The 19882-nt window shown below is 36.6% G+C and overlaps 1 protein-coding gene across 1 annotated transcript in view; it reads right to left on the minus strand.

The window, feature by feature from the left end:
• Window positions 1–19882, minus strand: part of LOC107713794 (dolichyl-diphosphooligosaccharide--protein glycosyltransferase subunit STT3B-like) — a 50344-nt gene that overhangs the window by 13946 nt on the left and 16516 nt on the right. The window contains exons 2-6 of the mRNA XM_016519405.1: window positions 11212–11239; window positions 8804–8824; window positions 8404–8691; window positions 6400–6465; window positions 1942–2041 (exon numbers count right to left, since the gene is read on the minus strand). Of these exons, the coding sequence (XP_016374891.1) occupies window positions 1942–2041; window positions 6400–6465; window positions 8404–8691; window positions 8804–8824; window positions 11212–11239 (503 nt within the window). The remainder of the gene's footprint in view (window positions 1–1941; window positions 2042–6399; window positions 6466–8403; window positions 8692–8803; window positions 8825–11211; window positions 11240–19882) is intronic.

A 19882-nucleotide genomic window follows, 5' to 3' on the forward strand; every position in this document is an offset into this window, starting at 1 on the left:
AATTCGTTTTGGCTTGTCATTTATATTGCTATAGCTTCTTATATTTTTAATTCTTTTCTAAATACTGTTAATTGAAAGGATTTGTTGTGGAGTGAGGGGAACTAACACTAGCTATGTTTAAACTGTTTATTATTATAATGTTTGTAAACATTTCGCGTCGGCATTAGGTCTATTTCTGAATGAAATAATAAAATGCGACTTATACGAGACTTGTTTTTTTTCCCCCTAAAAAACACATTTTTTATACTCGTAGCGTATTTTAACCATGCAGCAAACCGTTTTAAATATTTTGATAAATTACTGAAAAAATAAATTAAATGACTTTTTAAACCGTTTAACTGATTGTATTATTCGGTCAAAATTCTTACCATCGGTTAACTGGTTAAAATGAACATCCCTACATGATATATTAGCTATAGAAGTCCTGGGTCTCTGTGACTGAAAGTACAGTAAATATGTGAGAAAGACTCTCACAAAATTAAACTAGAATTTGTCCCTTTTAGTTTAATTACCCTTCACAAGCTGGCGTCAGAAAGAATCTTTTTTGAAAATACTTTTATTCAGCAAGGATGCATTAAACAGAATACAAGCATTTACATCGTTATAAAACATGTCCATTTCAATGAAATTACATTCTTTGAACTTTCCATTCAGAGAATCCAGAAAAAAAAAGTATCATGGTTTCCACAAAAATATTAAGCTGCATAACTGTTTTGTACATTGATATGCAAGAAATGTTTCTTGAGCACCAAATTAGCATTTCAGAATGATTTCTGAAGGATCATGTGCCACCGAAGACTCGAGAAAAAGGGCTACTGGCAAACCAACTTAGGCAACCCTCGAAAGTTAAGTATCAACTAGCCAATCAGTTTGGACATGATGATTTACAGACAGTTCATGTCATTTCTGTGGGCTAGATATACATTAAACAGTCATTACACAAACTGTTAGCGTGATGTCTGAGGCTACCAAAGCAGACGTCACTCTAGGAGGAGACAACAAGGTGAAACAGAAACGCAATAAACAGATCCCACTGGTTTTACTCCATTCTCCATCCATCTCTAAACATGACTGCTGTTCTTTGTCCAAGCCCCGGCCCCATAAACCGAGAGCAGTGCTACTTAATCTAATCACTATGATCTATTAGGACAGGTGGCAGTGATACTCCATGTGGAGTCGGGCCATGGCAAATATGTAGTGGGACCTGCGGCAAGTGCAAGAACTTTCCAGAAAGGAGACGAACTGAGCTAATACCCAGCATCCATCAGTAGCGCATTTTGCACCGGCAGCTGCGGCAGAATGGGAGGGGCTAATAAAGATTTAAACAAAATTAGCCCAGTGGCACAAGGCCCCATTCTTTTATCAGAGTGCTCACTCAGGAGCCTCACAAAAACACTGCACCTTTAATTATTAATCCACCTAAACTTTGGCGGAACCCATCAAAGATGAACAAAAGTACTCCAAAAATTACTCTTTGCTCTTAAAGGAAAATAACTGTTGTCTTAGCTTATGCTAGCTTATTCGTGCTAGCAGAGGTTCTAATTGACACAGTTAGCATGCTGTTTTGGCATTTAAGACAGCGAATCTGAATTCAAAGGCTTTTTCCATGACATGAAGATCCATGTATCCTCAGATCAGCGCTGCTTATGTGGTTGGTTGTGAAATGCAAGAGTGAAGTGGGTGGAAAAAATGTGCCATTAAACATTAAAGTCAACTTTAAATTCTGCTGTCAATATAGAGAGACTCATGCTGTCAACCACGACTGCACAAGCATCTCTGTGTGTCCAAATCAAAAAGCAAGTGGGAAAAAGCAGGTTCATGCTTCATTATTGTACAGGAGAACAAGCACTACGTGGCGTGATTGTATGGGCGGTGATGTGTGCACTTCATACAAAAACCAGAGACGCTCACACAAACATACACACAACACAGGTGACTCACCGATGTACAGCCTCCTGCTGAAGCGCTGCATAAGGAGCAGCACAAAAACATGGAGAGGAATCAGGTTGATGATGAAGACATATCCTCCCCACGCAGACACCTGCAACACAAAACACATGTCATGTGGCACACAATAAAACACAGCATACTGCAATATTTTGCCTCATGATACTGCATCATGATTCTCAGTTTAGGAATCAATAGTTTTAGGCAAGTAGCTAATACTTCAGTATATTAATTATAATGCTATTATTTCAGGGGTTCAGGTTACAACAATGAAAAAAAGTCCTTCATGGTGTCTTGCGTGTTTATGTTGTGTATATTAATCTTCATAAGCATATTAAGTTATTCACATTGTGAATCGATTTGATTCGACGATTCATAGGTTTTAGATTTGATTCAAGAACGATTTTTGCCAATTCAGAAAGATTCAATTCGATTCTATTCACAATTAAATTCGATTTGATTCGATCAACGATTCGATTCTGCATTTTTTAAGTGTATTCACAGGATTATTTAAATGCTTTCCCTAAAGTATTTAAATGCCTAGTCAGGGGGGCAAATTACACAGCAGCCTTTATGGTTACAGAACCATAGGTTAGAGAAAAAGAAAAAAAAAACACTTGTCCATTGTTAGATGCTAGTTTAATGATGCTATGGCATGACATGGCATATATAGAAATTTATGTAAGCCAAGATTTAAAAAAAAAAAAGTTTTTAAAAGTATTATGTATAGGCTAACGTTTTGTCACACCCAGGGGCGTAACCATCATTTCAGAAGTGACAGAAATGTCAAATACAATAATTGTATGTATGTATTATTATTTACAAGGAATTATTTTCTTATCTCTTACTTTGAATTTGCTCTAAGAAATCAAATACACTGCTGGACAATAATCAATCATTTGTAATCTATAATTTTTTCCTAATGGCAATTTTATGTTTATATACTACAATTATTTCAGTTTTCTGCACAGAATAAGGTAGAAAATATACTTTATAGTGTCTGTACTGTAATAAATGATGTCAATTATAGTATTTAACTTTTCCTCTCCATCGGCGAATGATGATTCTGAAAGAAAACGCACCTGATGTCTGTTTGCTATAGCAACAAATGCTACTTTCTTGCATCTGATTATCAGATAAACCTCTGCTCTTATTTCAAGGTTGTTGTTAATGCTGTGGTTATTTTAACAGTTTCCTTCGTACATTCGTATACATGTGTATATATTTTGAAAGCATTGAATCGCTATATCGCGATTCATTCGATTCTTAGCGTTTTAAATCGATTACTGTCCGAAATCGGCGATTCACAATTCAAAAATCCATGTTTCAAGATCGATGCATATGCATCGGCAGGGTTTGTAATCGATGCATCGAGAAAACGAGTGAATCGTTACACCCCTAGTAAAAATGTAAAGAAAATTTTTTTTAAATCCTCGCAAACATACATTTGTTTAAGTTTGGTTTGTTACGATGTGACATTGTCGACTAAAATGTTTTTTTCCATTTAATAAAATGTATTGTAGGGATGCACTGAAATTTCGGCTACCGAAAATTATCAGCCAAAAATGGCATTTTCAGTTTTTGGGCAAAAGAGAAAAGTGGGCGAAAATATGGGCCGAAAATGTATGGCGCGCCGCACCGCCCAGCAGTGTTCAGCGTGCAGATTTCACTCTCCCTCTAGCAGTCACTGCGTGGTGTGAAGCTCCGCTCAATATTCTGCTCTATGAATGTGCGTTCTGTTGAGTTGCACACGACCCATGCAAACACTCATACCATACTCATACCGCTCATGCTCACTGTAAAAGCAAAGTCCGCTCAAATAGCAGGACAGGAAATTTCTATGTAGTATACTTGTTCCTGTTTGCAATAGCGCTACTGTGCTGTAACATGGTGTAGTACAGCTGTATTGGGCAACGCTGGTAAAATGACGCTCCCCTAAATATATTTAACCCAGAAACCCCAAAATTAGTTCAGAAAACAGCACCAATTCAATTTTGTGCTAGGCAACTAAATGTCTGTTATTAGCCATTGGCTAATAAACTGTTAGATTTCACTCACCCGTGATTGAGTTAAGAATAATTTTAACACAGATATATCTTGACTGTATGTTGTGTCCTATGACTGCTTTAGTTTGCCTACACACTACGACACTTTGACAGAGCGTTTGACAGGAACGAATGTGTAGGCTCATTTATGGCATGGAAAGAGCCGTTCTAAATTTAAATAAAGCAGAAATACAGCAAACTGTACTGTAGACATTTGTGGTATCTCTCTCATCTTGACAGCGCACTATTCCCATTTATATCAATGGATTTTGCATAGTGACACATCGTAAAAAAGGCAGTTTGTAAATAGCCTAACTCACACCCATATATACCACTGTTTGAATAACCACACACTAAAGGTAAAGAAACGCAGTGTGTCGTGACCAAGTTATATATAATATCGCCCAGGTCTCTGCTGGCTCTCACCCTTATGATACACCACATTTACCAGAAAACTCCATTAGCACACTCAGCCTTTGGAACCTCTGCACTTTTCTAGGTCACCGAGGATGTCCCGTTCAAGCGAGCATCTCTCAACTCACGCCCCCCGGTAGCGCCTCTGGGCCATATCGAACTGTACTGGACCCCAAGGTCTCGATGGAGCAGATGGCTCCGATTACACTGGTGTCATTTATGTTTATAAAGACATTTGGAAAGCCAGAGTCTATTGGGTGCTGGGCAGGGCTGTAGGCTTCCATTATTAATGAGCGCTGCCTTCCTCCAGGGGAAGAATCTCAAGTTTCAGAAATGGCTGATATTCATAACCGACTGGCGGGTGGCATGATGGATGGCGCTGTTTGCTTTTTCATTTATTTTACATATCACATTAATGGGTTGAAAAAGAGCAAGAGAGACGTGCAACCAGCCCCAGAACACCCAACACTATGGACAGAAATCATAAGAATTTAATGATTCTGGTTCAGCTCACGATTCCACTTAATGATTATGGATACTTAACTTTATATTATGTAACAATTTCATAGCAATTACACTGTTTTACGCCTCATGAACCTTAAGTAAAACAAAGTTCATGAATCAACTGATAAGCCCAAGTAATGACTTACGGTTCAGTGAGTGAATCAAATGTTAATTCCAAAATGCGCAATTGATTCAGTAGGTAAATGGGCCGTTTTAGACTGATGGGTTTGTTTGTAACTCATTTGATAGTCGTTCTGACTGAGTCAGCGAAAATAATAAATTCACAAGTCACTTAATACCAAATTGGACTACATTGGTCATGTTATACACTACGTTCAAAAGTTTGGGCTAAGTACATTTTCTTAAAAGAAATTAATACTTAGAATACATTTATAAAGTTACAAAAGATTTTCAACATTGAAAAGAAATGTTTCTGAGCACCAAATCAGCACATTTGAATGATTTCTGAAGGATCATGTGACACTGAAGTGATGGCTGCTGAAAATTCATCTTTGCCATCAAAGTAATAAATTACATTTTAAAATACATTAAATAGAAAACAGTTATTTGAAATTGTAATAACATTTAACAACATTACTGTTTTTACTATATGTTTCAACAATAAATGCAGCAGACCAATTCAAATCAAGTGATTCATTGATAAGATCAATAAACAGAGAACCGTATTCAGATTCATGAACAAATGATTCAGACCAATTTTGTTACCCAAATCAAGTGATTTACTAAAAAGTAGTGCAATCAAATGATTAAAAAAATTAAAATCACACATTTTTTTCTGAAATTAATTGCGATTAATCTCATCTAACATTAAAGTTTTTAAATATACTTTTATATTGCAATAACTTTACATTCAGTCTTCAAATTAATGTGGAAAAAAACAAAGGCAGTACATTTTTTAACATTTGTTTAATGGCATCCATCAATCCACCAATACTACTGATGTCTCTATGAAATTTTTTATTTCCCCTAATATTTAACCACTAACTATAGGCATTCGACATTACAAAATTATTCAGTATAATTGATAGCTTTAAATTTTAACATTTATTAGAAGAAAAAAAAACTTCTAATTTAAGTGAACTTAAACCAATCCTCAAATAAACCCATTATAATAAATGTCATATTTACCTGTGCCCTTCGATGGCTGCTGAAAATTCATCTTTGCCATCAAAGTAATAAATTACATTTTAAAATACATTAAATAGAAAACAGTTATTTGAAATTGTAATAACATTTAACAACATTACTGTTTTTACTATATGTTTCAACAATAAATGCAGCCTTGGTGAGCATCATTTCTATTAGGAAAAAACCCCAACCCCAAACTTTCGAACGGCAGTGTAATTTCCTATAAGCAGTGGCAGGAAAAGCTGTCCAAGTAATTTACTATAGCATTACCACGTACCATTAATAGAAATGAAATGCCATAAACCACCTGAAGGTAAAAAAAAATCCAATGAAAACTCACCATGTAAAAGTACGAGAGGCAGCAGCCAATGGCCCAGAAGACCGAGCCAGTTTTCACCGACTTCACCTGTGTGGAGAGGACAAACTTAAGTTAATTCCACTAATCCCAAATAAAGGGTCCAATACAATCACCTCAAACAAAGCCAAGACAACGAACACTCAGAGAGAAGAAAGAGACCAAGGAAATTCAATGTTTAAGGCAAGCTTGACAGCAAAGTCCTTGGCGTTTCAGTTGACAGCGAGCTCCAGAGGGAGGAGATGGGCTAAAAATCACAGAGCCAAAAGAGACAAAGTATGCTGCCACTGCATCCGTTCCAGCGGTCGCGTCGTTCAGCTGAAAAAACGTGATGGATGTCTATTAAGGTTAATTCATCATTTCAACTGTGTGGGACAGCGCAAGACTTTCTGAAATTGATTTAGAACAATGGGCATCATGACTCATGCGCTATATTCCAAGTCTTTTGAAGTCAAACGATAACTGTTATGAACAGACAAGTTATTCACTGATAATCTTCTCTTCTCTGATTTACTGAAAAGATAGGACTCAAAAGAACCAGATCACCGGATCACTTAGATTAACTAATGATTCAGACTGATTCTAACTAATGATTCAGACTAGGGCTGCACGATAAATCGCATGCGATATTTAACGCGCATCTTGTCAGAAAGCCGGTTCTGTAATCAGCGGTAAATCTCCATCACGTGCGTGCTTTCACATTGAGCAGCATTAACTACACAGAGCCGTTGTTCACTGACGAGCTCCAAACACTAAATTCTAAATTAAACAATTGAATCCTTAAAGCTACAAAAGTTATTGATTTCCTCTTTTTTTCTTTGATTAACAGACATCACAGGAGTTGGGTTATTAGGTTATTTTGGCTGCTTTAAGAGGTGCTGCTGCTGAACATGACGCCAATCTGACACGCAACATATTTTCTCACAACTCTTTACCTTTTCTGACAAACTTCAGGTTTGAAGTCTCTACTAATGAGCTACTATGTTAGATGAGGGAAACAATGCTGGGATGCTCCAGGACAGTTTTGAAAAGCACTGAATTTCAGAGACATGTTCTTTAATGTGACCCATATATAACAAATACATGCATGCACAGTTTTAAGGCAGTTTTAACTCTTTCCCCGCCAAAGATGAGGTTTTACGGCTTTTCGTGTTTTCACTGTTATACACTAGGGGGCGCTATTACACATCTTCTGAACGAGTACAAAACCTCCCGAACAAAAACAAATGTGTACAGGACGGAGAAACGAGCGATCTCTTATGTAAACACATAGATATGAAAAATAATGCGATCATCAGCAATGGCAGCATATAAATGAAAACTGCATAATGTAAAAAAAAATGCTGGCGGTGGCTGCCAACTTTTTTGAAAAATGCAGGCGGGGAAAGAGTTAATCGCCTTTATGGTAACTTCATGACTTAACTGACGACATAACTACGACATTGCATCCTCTTGTTTCTTTTGTGCTTTAATATGAAATGATACACAGCACGCGCTGCTGCATTTGTGCGTGCACTTCAAGAGCCCGTGTTATGAGCACAGTATAACGGCTGACAGGACAGGAAAATTAGTTTTTACTGACATATGGCCTGACAACATCTCATTTGACCACAGTTCACCGTTGTTCTACTGAAGCTCCCTCATCACCTTTACCATTTCCGCGCTCGTTTGACTAGCGCCTGGCGCTGAGGTGAAGTTGGAGTGCACGTCTGAAAAGTTACCCATTTGATGTGGTCATAACGAAGTTCTGCATCTAAATAAATGCAATTCTTGTCAAGAAAAAAGACAAAAGCAGCAGTTGTGAGTGGGGTGGCCAACCCTAGCTCCGCCCCTGTGAACTCTTGTTCTCTCGTGAGGACAGATGTCATGATTAACAGTAAATAACGATAAATGGCTATCAAATGGCTTCATAAGACATGGTATATCAAAATCGATAGTTTTGATGAACGAAGATGAATAAACAAAGTGTGATATTTTAATCTAACTCACCCATAAGTAGTAGGTAAATTGCAAGGCAAAAATGGCAATGCCCTCATTGTCAAACGAACCGGCCACAGAGCGTGATATGTAGCCTGGTACGATGGCAATGAAACATGCTGCCAGCAGGCCGGCACCCTGGTTCCACAGCTCCCGTGTCAACAGGAAGGTAGAAATGGAGGTCAAGCCGCTGAAAACAGGGGCCAGAAACACGCAGACATCACGTATGTGCACCGTCACATGAAGCAGATTCAGTATGTAGTGGATCAGTCCCGCCGTCACCATCAGACCAGGATATACCTGCAAAAGACGAGATATGGGAGTTAATAATTCATTAATAATAATTTATACATTTAGCAGACACTTTTATCCAAAGCGACTTACAGTGCATTCAGGCTATACATTTTTTTACCAGTATGTATGTTCCCTGGGAATTGAACCCACGACCTTTTGCGCTGCTAACGCAATGCTCTACCACTGAGCCACAGGAACACAGTTGCTATTAGTTGTAATCAAATGCAAAATTGATCAACCAGAAGTTTGCCTGCAGCAGTTTGAGAGAGAGGAAAAAAATAAATAAACACAATCAGCAGCTGTAAGAAAGTGTGTAAACATTCCTAAATATTTGATTGGCCCCAAGACACCCAAGATAATGAGAAGTTTAGCCCAAGCACACCCTTAGAAGCCTGGTAATCAATCATCTTAAAGGAATAGTTCACCCCAATATTTCCCTCAATCACCCTCAGGCTTTCCAAGGAGTAGATGTGTTTCTTTATCAGAACAGATTTGGAGAAATTTAGCACATCACCAGTGGTTTCCCTGCAGTGAATGAGTGCCGTCAGAAGGAGAGTCCAAACAGCTGATAAAAACAACACAATAATCCACAAGTAATCCATACGACTCCAGTCCATCAATTAACGTCTCGTGAAGTGAAAAGCTGTGTTTGTGTAAAGCAAATCCTTCACTGACAATTCCATCAATAAAACATTTTTATCTTTAAAATGTTGGCATCCTCCATCTACAATATTGCTTTTTCCAGTGAAAAAGTTGTCTCATTTGAATCAGGAGAGAAATATGCACAGATCAAGAACTGTTTACAAGCAAAAATAATCCAAAACAGTTCTAAACAAATATTTTCACGTGAGAGGAAAACAGGATACAGACTCTTTCACTTGAGGAAATGTTATTATGGATTATTGGTATTTTATAAATGATATTTTGGACAGAAGTGACTGTTCAAAGTTAGAACACCTCAATGATGGATTTGCATCTCATAAACATGCATCTCAGTTTTTCACTTCACAAGACATTAATTGATGGACTGGAGTCGTGTTGATTTTTTAAATGTTTTTATCAGCTGTTTGAATTCTCATTCTGACGGCACCCATTCACTGCCGAGGATCTAATGGTGAGGAAGTGATGTAATGCAAAATTTCTGTTCAGATGAAGAAACAAATTCATCTACGTTTGTAGATGGGTCAGTAAATTTTCAAAATATCTTCTTTTGTGTTCCACAAATAGTCATACAGATTTGGAACAACATGAGGGGTGAGTAAATTATGACAATTTTCATTTTCGAAGCTGAATTTAGCAGCCAAAAACAGCAAGAAAGGAAATACCCTGTCTTTTACCTCCACATTCCCACCCTCTCTTTTTCATCTCTCATGTGATGTGCGGCGTCTGCAGGCTCTGCCGAGAACAGACCAGCCTGCTCTGAAGGCCGTATAACGACTGCTTGAAGTGTACATAACAGATGCTGTTCCCTGCCTTCTGCAGTCCCCCTACAGCTCCAACACCAGAGCTGTCAGATGCCAAACGCTAGCCAAACTTTCTCCAGCCAGGGAAGGAGCTCATTAGGTTCAGTAGCATTGCACTTCTCAGTGACAGGGAGTGTTAAAGGGGGTGGCCTTATTTAGGGACGAAGATGCAGTTTTCAAGCAGAAATCGCCCATGCTGTCTGTCCATAGGCGCTTGCACATAAACAGCCTGTGGCATTTAACTGCTTTTTTCTTTATATAGAGGTCATAGATTAACAAGAACCGTTGTTGAAATGCCGAAAAAACAGATCTAGCAATTTACAGAGCTGAAACATTACTGGAAGTTCTGTATTGATGCTATATGTGAATAATGCTGTAGCAGCAACAGTTCGTGGAACAAGGTCAGAGCGTTATAATGTAAGAAGCCTGCTGTCAAAGAAATCGAGCCAATCCCTAAGCTTGGAAGAAGCTGAAATGATTTCATGCCGTTTGTGATGTTGAGTCACAAGCGACTATATAAAATGCAAACATTCAGCATGAGAATGCAGCAACAATGTGTACATCATGCATTCAACTACAAATAATTTGTAGCAGTATTTCTAGATTAGGAAGTGAAAGGAATTGTCAGGAAACGGCATAATAGATTTTAAAAGAGCTACTTTAGCGGTGGGTGTGGATGGCAGAAAGATTCACATGCACTGAGGTTAAATCAATCTTGATCTTAAATGAAACATTTGTATTAGTTTTAAAATACTGGAAAATGTGCCACTGCGATATGCGTATTTCACAGTGTATTCACACATGAAAAAAAAAGAAAAGGAAAAAATGGAATAAAGGAAAAGATATTAAAAAGAAAAATAAAGGAAATATGGTAACACTACAAAAAGGTTCCATTTATTAATATTCATCACTTTTTTTTATTTGTTATCTACATTTACATGACCTAACAATGAACTGAACAATACTCCTACAGTATTTACTAATCTTAATTTCAACAGTTTCTAATATATTTTAAAAATGAAATGTTAATACACTGTGAACAATGATCAAATAATTAATAAACAAATGATTTAGTCGATCTGTAGTTGAACCTGTAAACAAAGAAGAACAGATGAGAACATTATAATGACTTTTTTTTTTTTAAAGAGCATTTTATCAACACCGGCATGTCACAATGTGGTTGATGGCGAGAAGAGGTGTGTGTGTTAAAACACTTCCTAAATGACAGTTCTTTCTGTATAAATACTCAGCTGCCAATCACCACCAATGCCAAAGACTACAACATCCACCGGGAAGCACTTAAACCATTAACAACCAGCTAAAATATGGACTATTTAATGAGATGGAAAAAGACGTTTCAGCTATTGAATCTTGAAGGACATGTATCTTCAAGGACAAGAAAAGTTGACTCGCTGTGTTCAGTGCACACAAACAGAAAAACACCTGTTCAATCAGTCATGCATACTTGAACAAGGATTTCTGCTGGTCTGTCCTTTAGGCCAGTTTTTCTGCCACAAGATGAATAAATAAAAAAATACTCAATGATACAGAGTTGAATATTATAGACTTAACCATAAATAACAAATTACTTAAAAAATTTTTTTTTTTTTTAAATAAATAAAAAATACAAAGGTAGTACAGGTTTGCACTTACCCTGCAATACCCACAAAAAAGATGTTATTTGTATAGCTATGAAGGTAGTAGTATTATGTTATTTATGTAGGCTATATAATTATGTTAAATTGTTTTACTATATTATACACGCATATATTATTATTATTATTATTAATTTCTTTATTAAAAAAAACACTACTTATTTATTAGGTGTTTTATTTCCAGTTTTTTGTGAACACTATAAACACAAAAATGCTCAAATGAATACATTTCCTGATAGTCTTTATCAACGTGGAACCATTAATTTGATGCACACTTGATTAACAAAAACCTCAAACAAAAGCACTATGAACAAAGCTGCAATTAAACGGTGTAATCCTCTCTAATGCCTTTATCAGCCCAAGTTCAGCAAACCGTGTCCTGCTATCTCTCCAAACTCCAGAGTAGTCATTCTGAAACTTTTCTTCACTAACACCAGAATAGAAGACAAGTAGCTTTTTAAAACTCCCCATAAAGTTTTAAACTAAACTAAACATTCTATTTTTAGCATAGAAAAAGCTCAGGACTAAGCAAAGCCTAGTTCATAAAAAATACATAAGTACGATAATATATGCAGGAAGAGTCCTGTTAAAAGGAAAACAGAATAATTCACAGAATAATCAGGTGATATATTAACAACTATGACAAATAATATAGTAAAAAACAGTTGGATGAGTAAATATAATTTCTATCTACTGCATAATAAAATAAATAGCCATAAACGTTTAATGAGAGAGCAGGAGCATTCAATGGACCTTAATCAGGGATACTTCATTTGCGCAAATGAAAATTAAGCTACGAGGAAGAGACAATCAAAGGCTAGTCAATTGCTCAGCCGAAACACTGAAAATACACGGTTCCTTCAAACAATGATTCTGAGAAAACTGGCGTGATATAGAGATGTTATATAGCACCTCAAGACAGCACAACCTATTAGAACGAACAGCAGCTAACCCTCACAGCCTCAATCTCATTCACGTAAAATATAGCATCAGGCCTGGCTAGGGGTCCATTAAATACTCTTCTCTTATTGAAAGTTTACAGCTCCAGTGGATTCCTGATTGCTGCTATTGTTAATGCAAGTAGATTGTGTCCACCGGGACAGAAAAGCATTATTTCTGGATTTATTTAATCAGATTCTGCATTCATGGCAAGTGTCAGCACACGGCCTGCCATCAGATTAATGCCCTCACTATTCTGTAATACAGCCATCTCACTGGCAAGAAACGCTCAGTGTTCGCAAGAGAATCTGGCAACCCGACGCTTGAGTAGGAGGAACGGCAGAACTGTGAATCATGCGTATTTAAAGACCCTATTAAAGCACACAAACCGTCCATCAGTGACCCTGGCGGCTAACTGACACCACAACCTGCTAGCTTCCATTCCCGCCTCGCTGACCTTTCTTCCCTCTCGAGAGAGGCTAAAGATTCAGGAACCTTTAGTGGCATAGTTAAACTCTCCATTACGATCTGATATCTGAACTGGGTCCTTGGCATTCACTGAGCACTGCAATGTCCTTCCCAAACAACATGAACACACCAGCAAAAGCGTATTATACCCTTGTTGTCAGATTTTATTGCGGATTTGAGATATATTATTGAAATGCAATCTTCTGGCAATTTTTGTTCCCATTCAAGCAGACAGAAAATGTACTCAAATGCCTATTACCTACACAAATAGCTGCCCGGGGATGCTGTTATGAAGATGCCCATCGAGTAAACAGACTTGCATTAAAGAGACTTTGGTTATATGCTGCTAAGAGTCGAATCTTTATTCCATGATGGATGTTTCTTCAACTACAGGCATTTTGGCCCTTTAGAAAATAAACTCTTAAACACACGTTTAAATGTTAAAATTCAATTTATCCAATAAAAGTTAACAAATGCATTGCAGATGCAAATAATAAAAGTAATAAAAAACACTTTGTGTCTGAGGCTAATTTCATTGCTAGCATTTTATGTATCCTACACAATAAAAAAAAAATTACTTTTTTGTATCATTTGTTAAAATTACAGTTTGACTGTATGTGATGCACAAAATATCTTGTTTAAGTGTTATTTACCTTGATTGAATTTTTGTCATGCACTTACTACCATTCAAAAGTCTGTGGTTGATAAGATTTTTTAAATGTCTTTGAAAGAAGCATCTTATGCTAACCAAGGCTGCATTTATTTAACCAAAATCAAATAAAAAAATAAAATAAATAAATATTCACGTGATGGCAAAGCTGAATTTTCAGCAGCAATTACTGCTGAAATAATATGCTGATTTGGTACTTAAAAAACATTTCTTTTATTATCAGTGTTGTGGAAACTGTGGTATATTTTTCAGGATTCTTTGATGAATTGAACATTCAAAACAAATGGCATTTATTTGAAATAGAAATATTTTGTAACATTATAGATATCTTTACTGTCAATTTAATGGATCCTTACTGAATAAAAGTATTAATTTCTTCCAAAAAATAAAAAATAAAATAATAATAATACTAACACCAAACTTTTACCCAAGACTATATAATAAATCATTTCAAGCATGCTCTTCAATGGCACAAGGTTGGCAAACAAGTACAGTATAAAATGAAGAAAGACTGTGGGACAGCCATAATTGAACATTTTTAATTAAAATTTATAAACGTGTTTAGATGCTCATAAATTAGTACATGCAATAATACAACAAGGATAAAACCAAAGCTATTGAAATGCAGCAAAAGTTATAAAACACAAAAGTTGAAGAAACACCCTAATGTTTCCGTGACTGCAAACTGTCCTCCAACAATCATCACCAGAATACAATCACAGGGAAGTCACCCGGAAACGACCCAGGGTGACACTGAGCCGTGTCATTTTAAGGTGAGGTAATCTCAGCAGACAATGTGCAAGACTATCAGATTTTGTGACTGTATTATGAGCTGGATACATAGAGATGTCTTTGCAGAATAAAGAAATCCAGTTCACTGCTCTCAGTTTAACCTCCGTGACACGTGTTCCGCTCGACGTTCCCACTGACTCTGAACTCCGCACTTCATAAAACTCAATTTCACACTGCGTGGACATACACGCAGAGCTTTGAAAAGGTCCCATTTAATGGCGTGGAGCAACCTAACATTTAATAACAGCCACTGCAGAGAGGCTGGAAATTCTCAACATAAAGGTTGTTTAAATCGTGAAGTGTCTTGTACACAGAGTGGCTAAAATCCAGAGTTGAGAAGAAGTGCTAAGGCACTTGGAAAAAGTAGAACAGTTTTTTTTTTTTTTTCAGAAATTAAAAAGGTATCAGGATTGGTTCAGAGTTCATTAAATGTTGCAGTAAAGGCAGGGTCAGGTTAATATCTTGTTGCTGGGTAAATACAACTGAAAATGGAATACCTATAGTTAAGAAATGAACCGAGGAATCTAATAATTGCCTGTACAGCCTGAAAGAGCTCAACCTTGTAGCATAAAGGAGCACTCACACTGATGCTGATACCGTGGGAGGTTGACAAGGCAATTTTACTTCACTGAAGTATCCAAAGGCGGCAACAAATTGAGTGAGTTTCACTGTCTCCAACAGTGAACTTCAAATCTCCAACTATTATTGAAAACAAATGACTTCCAGTCACATCGTTGCTGCAAATCGCTCTCCATGTAAGTGCCCATTAAGACCTGGTATAAAGGCATTACGGGACAAAAAGGAAGAGAATAAAACGTATTAAATCTGGAATCTCTCACAGCAACAGACTATCATAATGAGACTGAGGGCTGCCTGGACTCAAGGACTGGTTTCTTGTAAGTCCGATTACTTCTCTCCATCACACAATGTGTATATCAGAGGGCAAAAGTCAGACATTTCAGACTTCAAGATCTCAGGGAGGATATCAGCAACACATTTCTCAGAGACCGAGAAAATGATTGGAAAAATGATTGTAATAATTCACCCTGAGTCGTCAGGCTGGGTAGCTTGTCATATTAATTTGATGGCTGACATTACGCCTGCATCACCTTCATCAATTTAATCAGGATGCAGGCATGAAGCGTACAAGGAGTTTGGAGTCTGGAGCAGATTGGAGTCTGAGGTTGACGAAAACTGAAAAAGTTGCAAATATGGAAGATGACAAACTCTGAGGAAAAACTGTTAAGCAATTCTAATCATAACTCATCCTTAATTTATTTTACACCAAATAAACCAGTACAATAGCAGGCTAAAAGCACAGCTCCAATGTTACATCCAGGCCAATTTATGTGACCAAAACTTCATTAAAAAAACAAAATAATAAAAATAGTATATTATAAATTATGTAAAAAAGGAAAGCCAAGAAAGGAGTTTAATTATTATTATTTTAATTCACAAGACCTGGAAGTTGCACTGAAAGAATATTTAAAATTGTATTGCAGAAACTGATTTTTTTTCTGCTGTATTGTTACATTCAGAATAAATCATTGGTTGTTGATTGGATGGAGGCAGATTTGAATGTGAGCTTGAATATATGATGTCCAAAGAAATTGCTCCCATAATAAGACCAATAGCATGCATTTACAAAATTGATTTCTTTTTTATTTCATGTCATCTTTGTGGAGATGGATCATGATAGTGACCTGGTAGTCAAAAACTACAATATTATTAGTGGTGGAACGCCAACTAGCAATTAAACTATTATTAAGAAAACGCTCCTATCCATAACCCGGCCATTGGTTTTCAATGCAAGCCACAATTCAAATGATAAATTCACACTCACTGGATCACATTTTATTTCAATAAATATTTAGTTAAAATGAATACTGATTTAGTAACACAATATGAGGTAACATAAATGCAAAAAAAATTAAGACAAGTGTAGAAATCCTTTAGCATCCACTCCTCCCAGTTTGTGCAAAACTGCTTGTTTTCTACACTTTGTTGTTTACCTTCTAGTGTAGTTTGAAAGCAAGCAACACGTTTGTTCAGGTGAACCTGAAACTAGCCTATTACACAGGGCTCCCTTATTAGGGGTAGACCGATATGTGTTTTTCAGGGCCGATACCGATTATTATAGATCAAGTAGACCGATAACCGATATTTTTAACCGATATATATGTCTGGTGTAAAAATGAAAATTAATGTCAAAATTAAGAATAACAAGGGCTCTGACAAAAACTGCCTTCCCTGGTGTTGGTTGAGTGTAGTACTCCCAACACTGCACTTCTTACTCTTGTCTTCCTCTGTGCATCCATCTAAAATAAGGGTAATATAAAGAGAGTTAAAAGTGGGGCCACTGTATGCTTCATGATTAAGCCTATGAATACTGTACTACAGCTAAACAGCTTGGGGAAATGTAAGTATTTGGCTTCAATAATTTACATGTTAGAAATTTGTGTAATAGCATAACCGCTCATAATTCCTCATTAATTATTTTCTGATGGCTAAAACATAACCTACAATAGTAGAGGTGACTATTCTATTCATCATCTAATGCACATCAATGGATTAACTTAAAAAAATTATAATAAGTGTAAATAATTAAATTGTCTTCATAGCTATATTGTAGAAGTTGTTAAGAAGACTGCAACTATTTTCATGAAACTATAACACTAATAGCCTTTTACAGGCACACTTAGTTCAGTAGCCTATTGAAATGTCTCAATTTTTGTCATCCTAATCTTGGCCTATGTGACACTAGAAATTTCAGTTAGTTTTACAGTACAGTGCAAATGAAGGCATAAATCAACTAAATTTATCTTTTAATCAAATGAGAGTTAAACTCTTTAATTTTTGGCAAACAAAGGGTACTATTAAAATTAAAACATGGAAGAAATAGCGTATTGTGTGATTATTATTTCAAACAAACGTTGTAATAATTGTTGTAGTAGTATTATGTATATCATACTGCACCACAGTAATATATTTCTGATAATTTCTTTAAGATAACCTGAACTTATATTTTGACGGGTTGCCATGAGGAACTTTTAAGTTTCTGTAGCCTATGTAAATGATATGACGATAGTTTTACTCAAATGAAACTGCCAAATGATCATGAAGTGACTCTCAGAGAGTCAGAGCAGTTCTGGAGATGTTGTTCATGTATTTATGTCCTCATGTAGTGGTGAGACGACAGAAGCTGAAATCACCGCGAGCGTCACACTTTGTATGTGTAGAAAACAAAACCGCGCGTCTGTGCCATTTACATACACAGAGACACGCAGAACATGCAGGATTCATATTTAAATAGTATTTTTGTAGCTTAATATTTACAGATACTAGTCCATAGCGCGACTATTTAAGTGTACTGACCTACTTTTGATTAATTCATCCAAACTTTGACAAATTCCGTGACATTCCGCATCATACAGTAAATTCCATTTATATGACTGGATTCCACGATTCACGATTGCAGAAATCATAGATAATATTGAGGTGTTTTGCAACTTCAGTGTTACTGCAACTTAAGCAACGTCTGCTGCTGCCTTACCTTTGAAAGACAACTGATCCGTGATCACTGAAGCAGCTCCAGTTAGCAAGCGCTCGGACTCGTGACTCCCAACAAATCAGATGGGCGGTGGGCGGAGATTGCTTTAGGCCACAGAGTGGTGAGGTCTGACAGGCTGCATCAGAGTCAAATAGTGTGTTTCAAAATTAAGTTATTTTATCGGCGAATCGATTTTGAAAATGAACGATACCAATAATCATAAAAATGCTTGATATCGGCGCCGATAATCGGTCAACCCCTATACCTTATTAGTCAACGAGACGTTCAAACAAACCACAGACAAGTAGATTTTTAAAATACAGTTTTGCACATCCCTACTTTCTAGTTGACAAAAATAGAAGTAGCCTCAGAGGTAAACAGTCTTTATTCCTTCACTAACCTTTTTTCTCTTCAAAAAACCAATTACTGTTATCTAATGAGGCAGTCTTCTACCCTTCAAAGAATTAAAAAGAGGCATTTGTGCTTAATGTGCTCTAAAGGTGGCCGAAGGGCCAACGTATCTGACCTCAATCAGCACAGCCCAAACAAACATCTCTAACTCATTAACATCAGATTCTGGTTCAATTGCACCACAAGCTTATGTCACGGCCCGTACCAGCACTTGTACATGAAAGCCAGAGATAAGAACACAAACTTCAGCTCAAAACACAAAATAAGGACTATACCATCAACAAGAAAATGCCAACAAAATCATGTCAGCACCCAGTGGAGAAAGTACACTACTTCAGTACAGCACTTCAACCCTTATACAGCCCGTGTAAGACAGTCGCAAAGACCAAACCTCAACAACACAGGTGCTCTGTAAAACCATGGATCCTTCTGTAAAAAAAGTGAAGACTGCAAGTTCGAGCCAGGTTGGAGGTTTGATGGAGGAGTGATGGGGCTTCAGCTAAGTTTGCTCTTTTTACCTGCTCTATTAAAAATGGGTCTAAGCAAGACGGCTTCAGGCAGAGCAACTCAGCAGAAAGAGGTCTGATAGCTGAATAATATATGAAAAAGAGTTATGGTTTATAAAATGAGATAAGCTGTCTTCGTGTGCATTAAATATGTCAGGGAGTAAAAGTGAGTGCTGGTGCTTTGCAGAATACTCAGCCCTGTGAAAGACAAGGACTAGAATCCAAATGTCTTTAATTTTGGTAGAAACTGACTATAAATTCTCTTCCATTTCAAAAGAGGTGTATTTTGCACATACATTAACATTCTGGCCAATTCGATAAGCTGGTAATTGTTTTTATGTTAAGGATGATCACCAAAAATTAGTCTTAGTCCTGTGTAAAAATGTAACAGTTTTTATCATATTTAGTCAGCTTGTCCTGTTTTAGTTTTAGTCAAGTTTTAGTCAACTAAACTGTTTAAATTTTAGTCTAGTTTTACTCAGTGGAAACTTACACATTTCGTCATATTTTCATCTTACTGTATAATGGTTAAAATGATGAAAAAAATATTATTTTGCTCTATTTTAATTGCAATGATTGTTGTCATTTGGGAAATTTATTTTTACATTTCATCAGAAGTTGCTCTATCACCAATAAGCACAAATCAATAGAATATCGACTCGTATGCATGGTTTATTTTACCTCATCTAACGTTAGTGTACAGATTTATAACAGGATATCAATTAGAGGCTAAATAAACACCA

The sequence above is a fragment of the Sinocyclocheilus rhinocerous genome, unplaced genomic scaffold (assembly GCF_001515625.1).
Source record: "Sinocyclocheilus rhinocerous isolate Xijiao unplaced genomic scaffold, SAMN03320098_v1.1 scaffold779, whole genome shotgun sequence".
NCBI lineage: Eukaryota > Metazoa > Chordata > Actinopteri > Cypriniformes > Cyprinidae > Sinocyclocheilus > Sinocyclocheilus rhinocerous.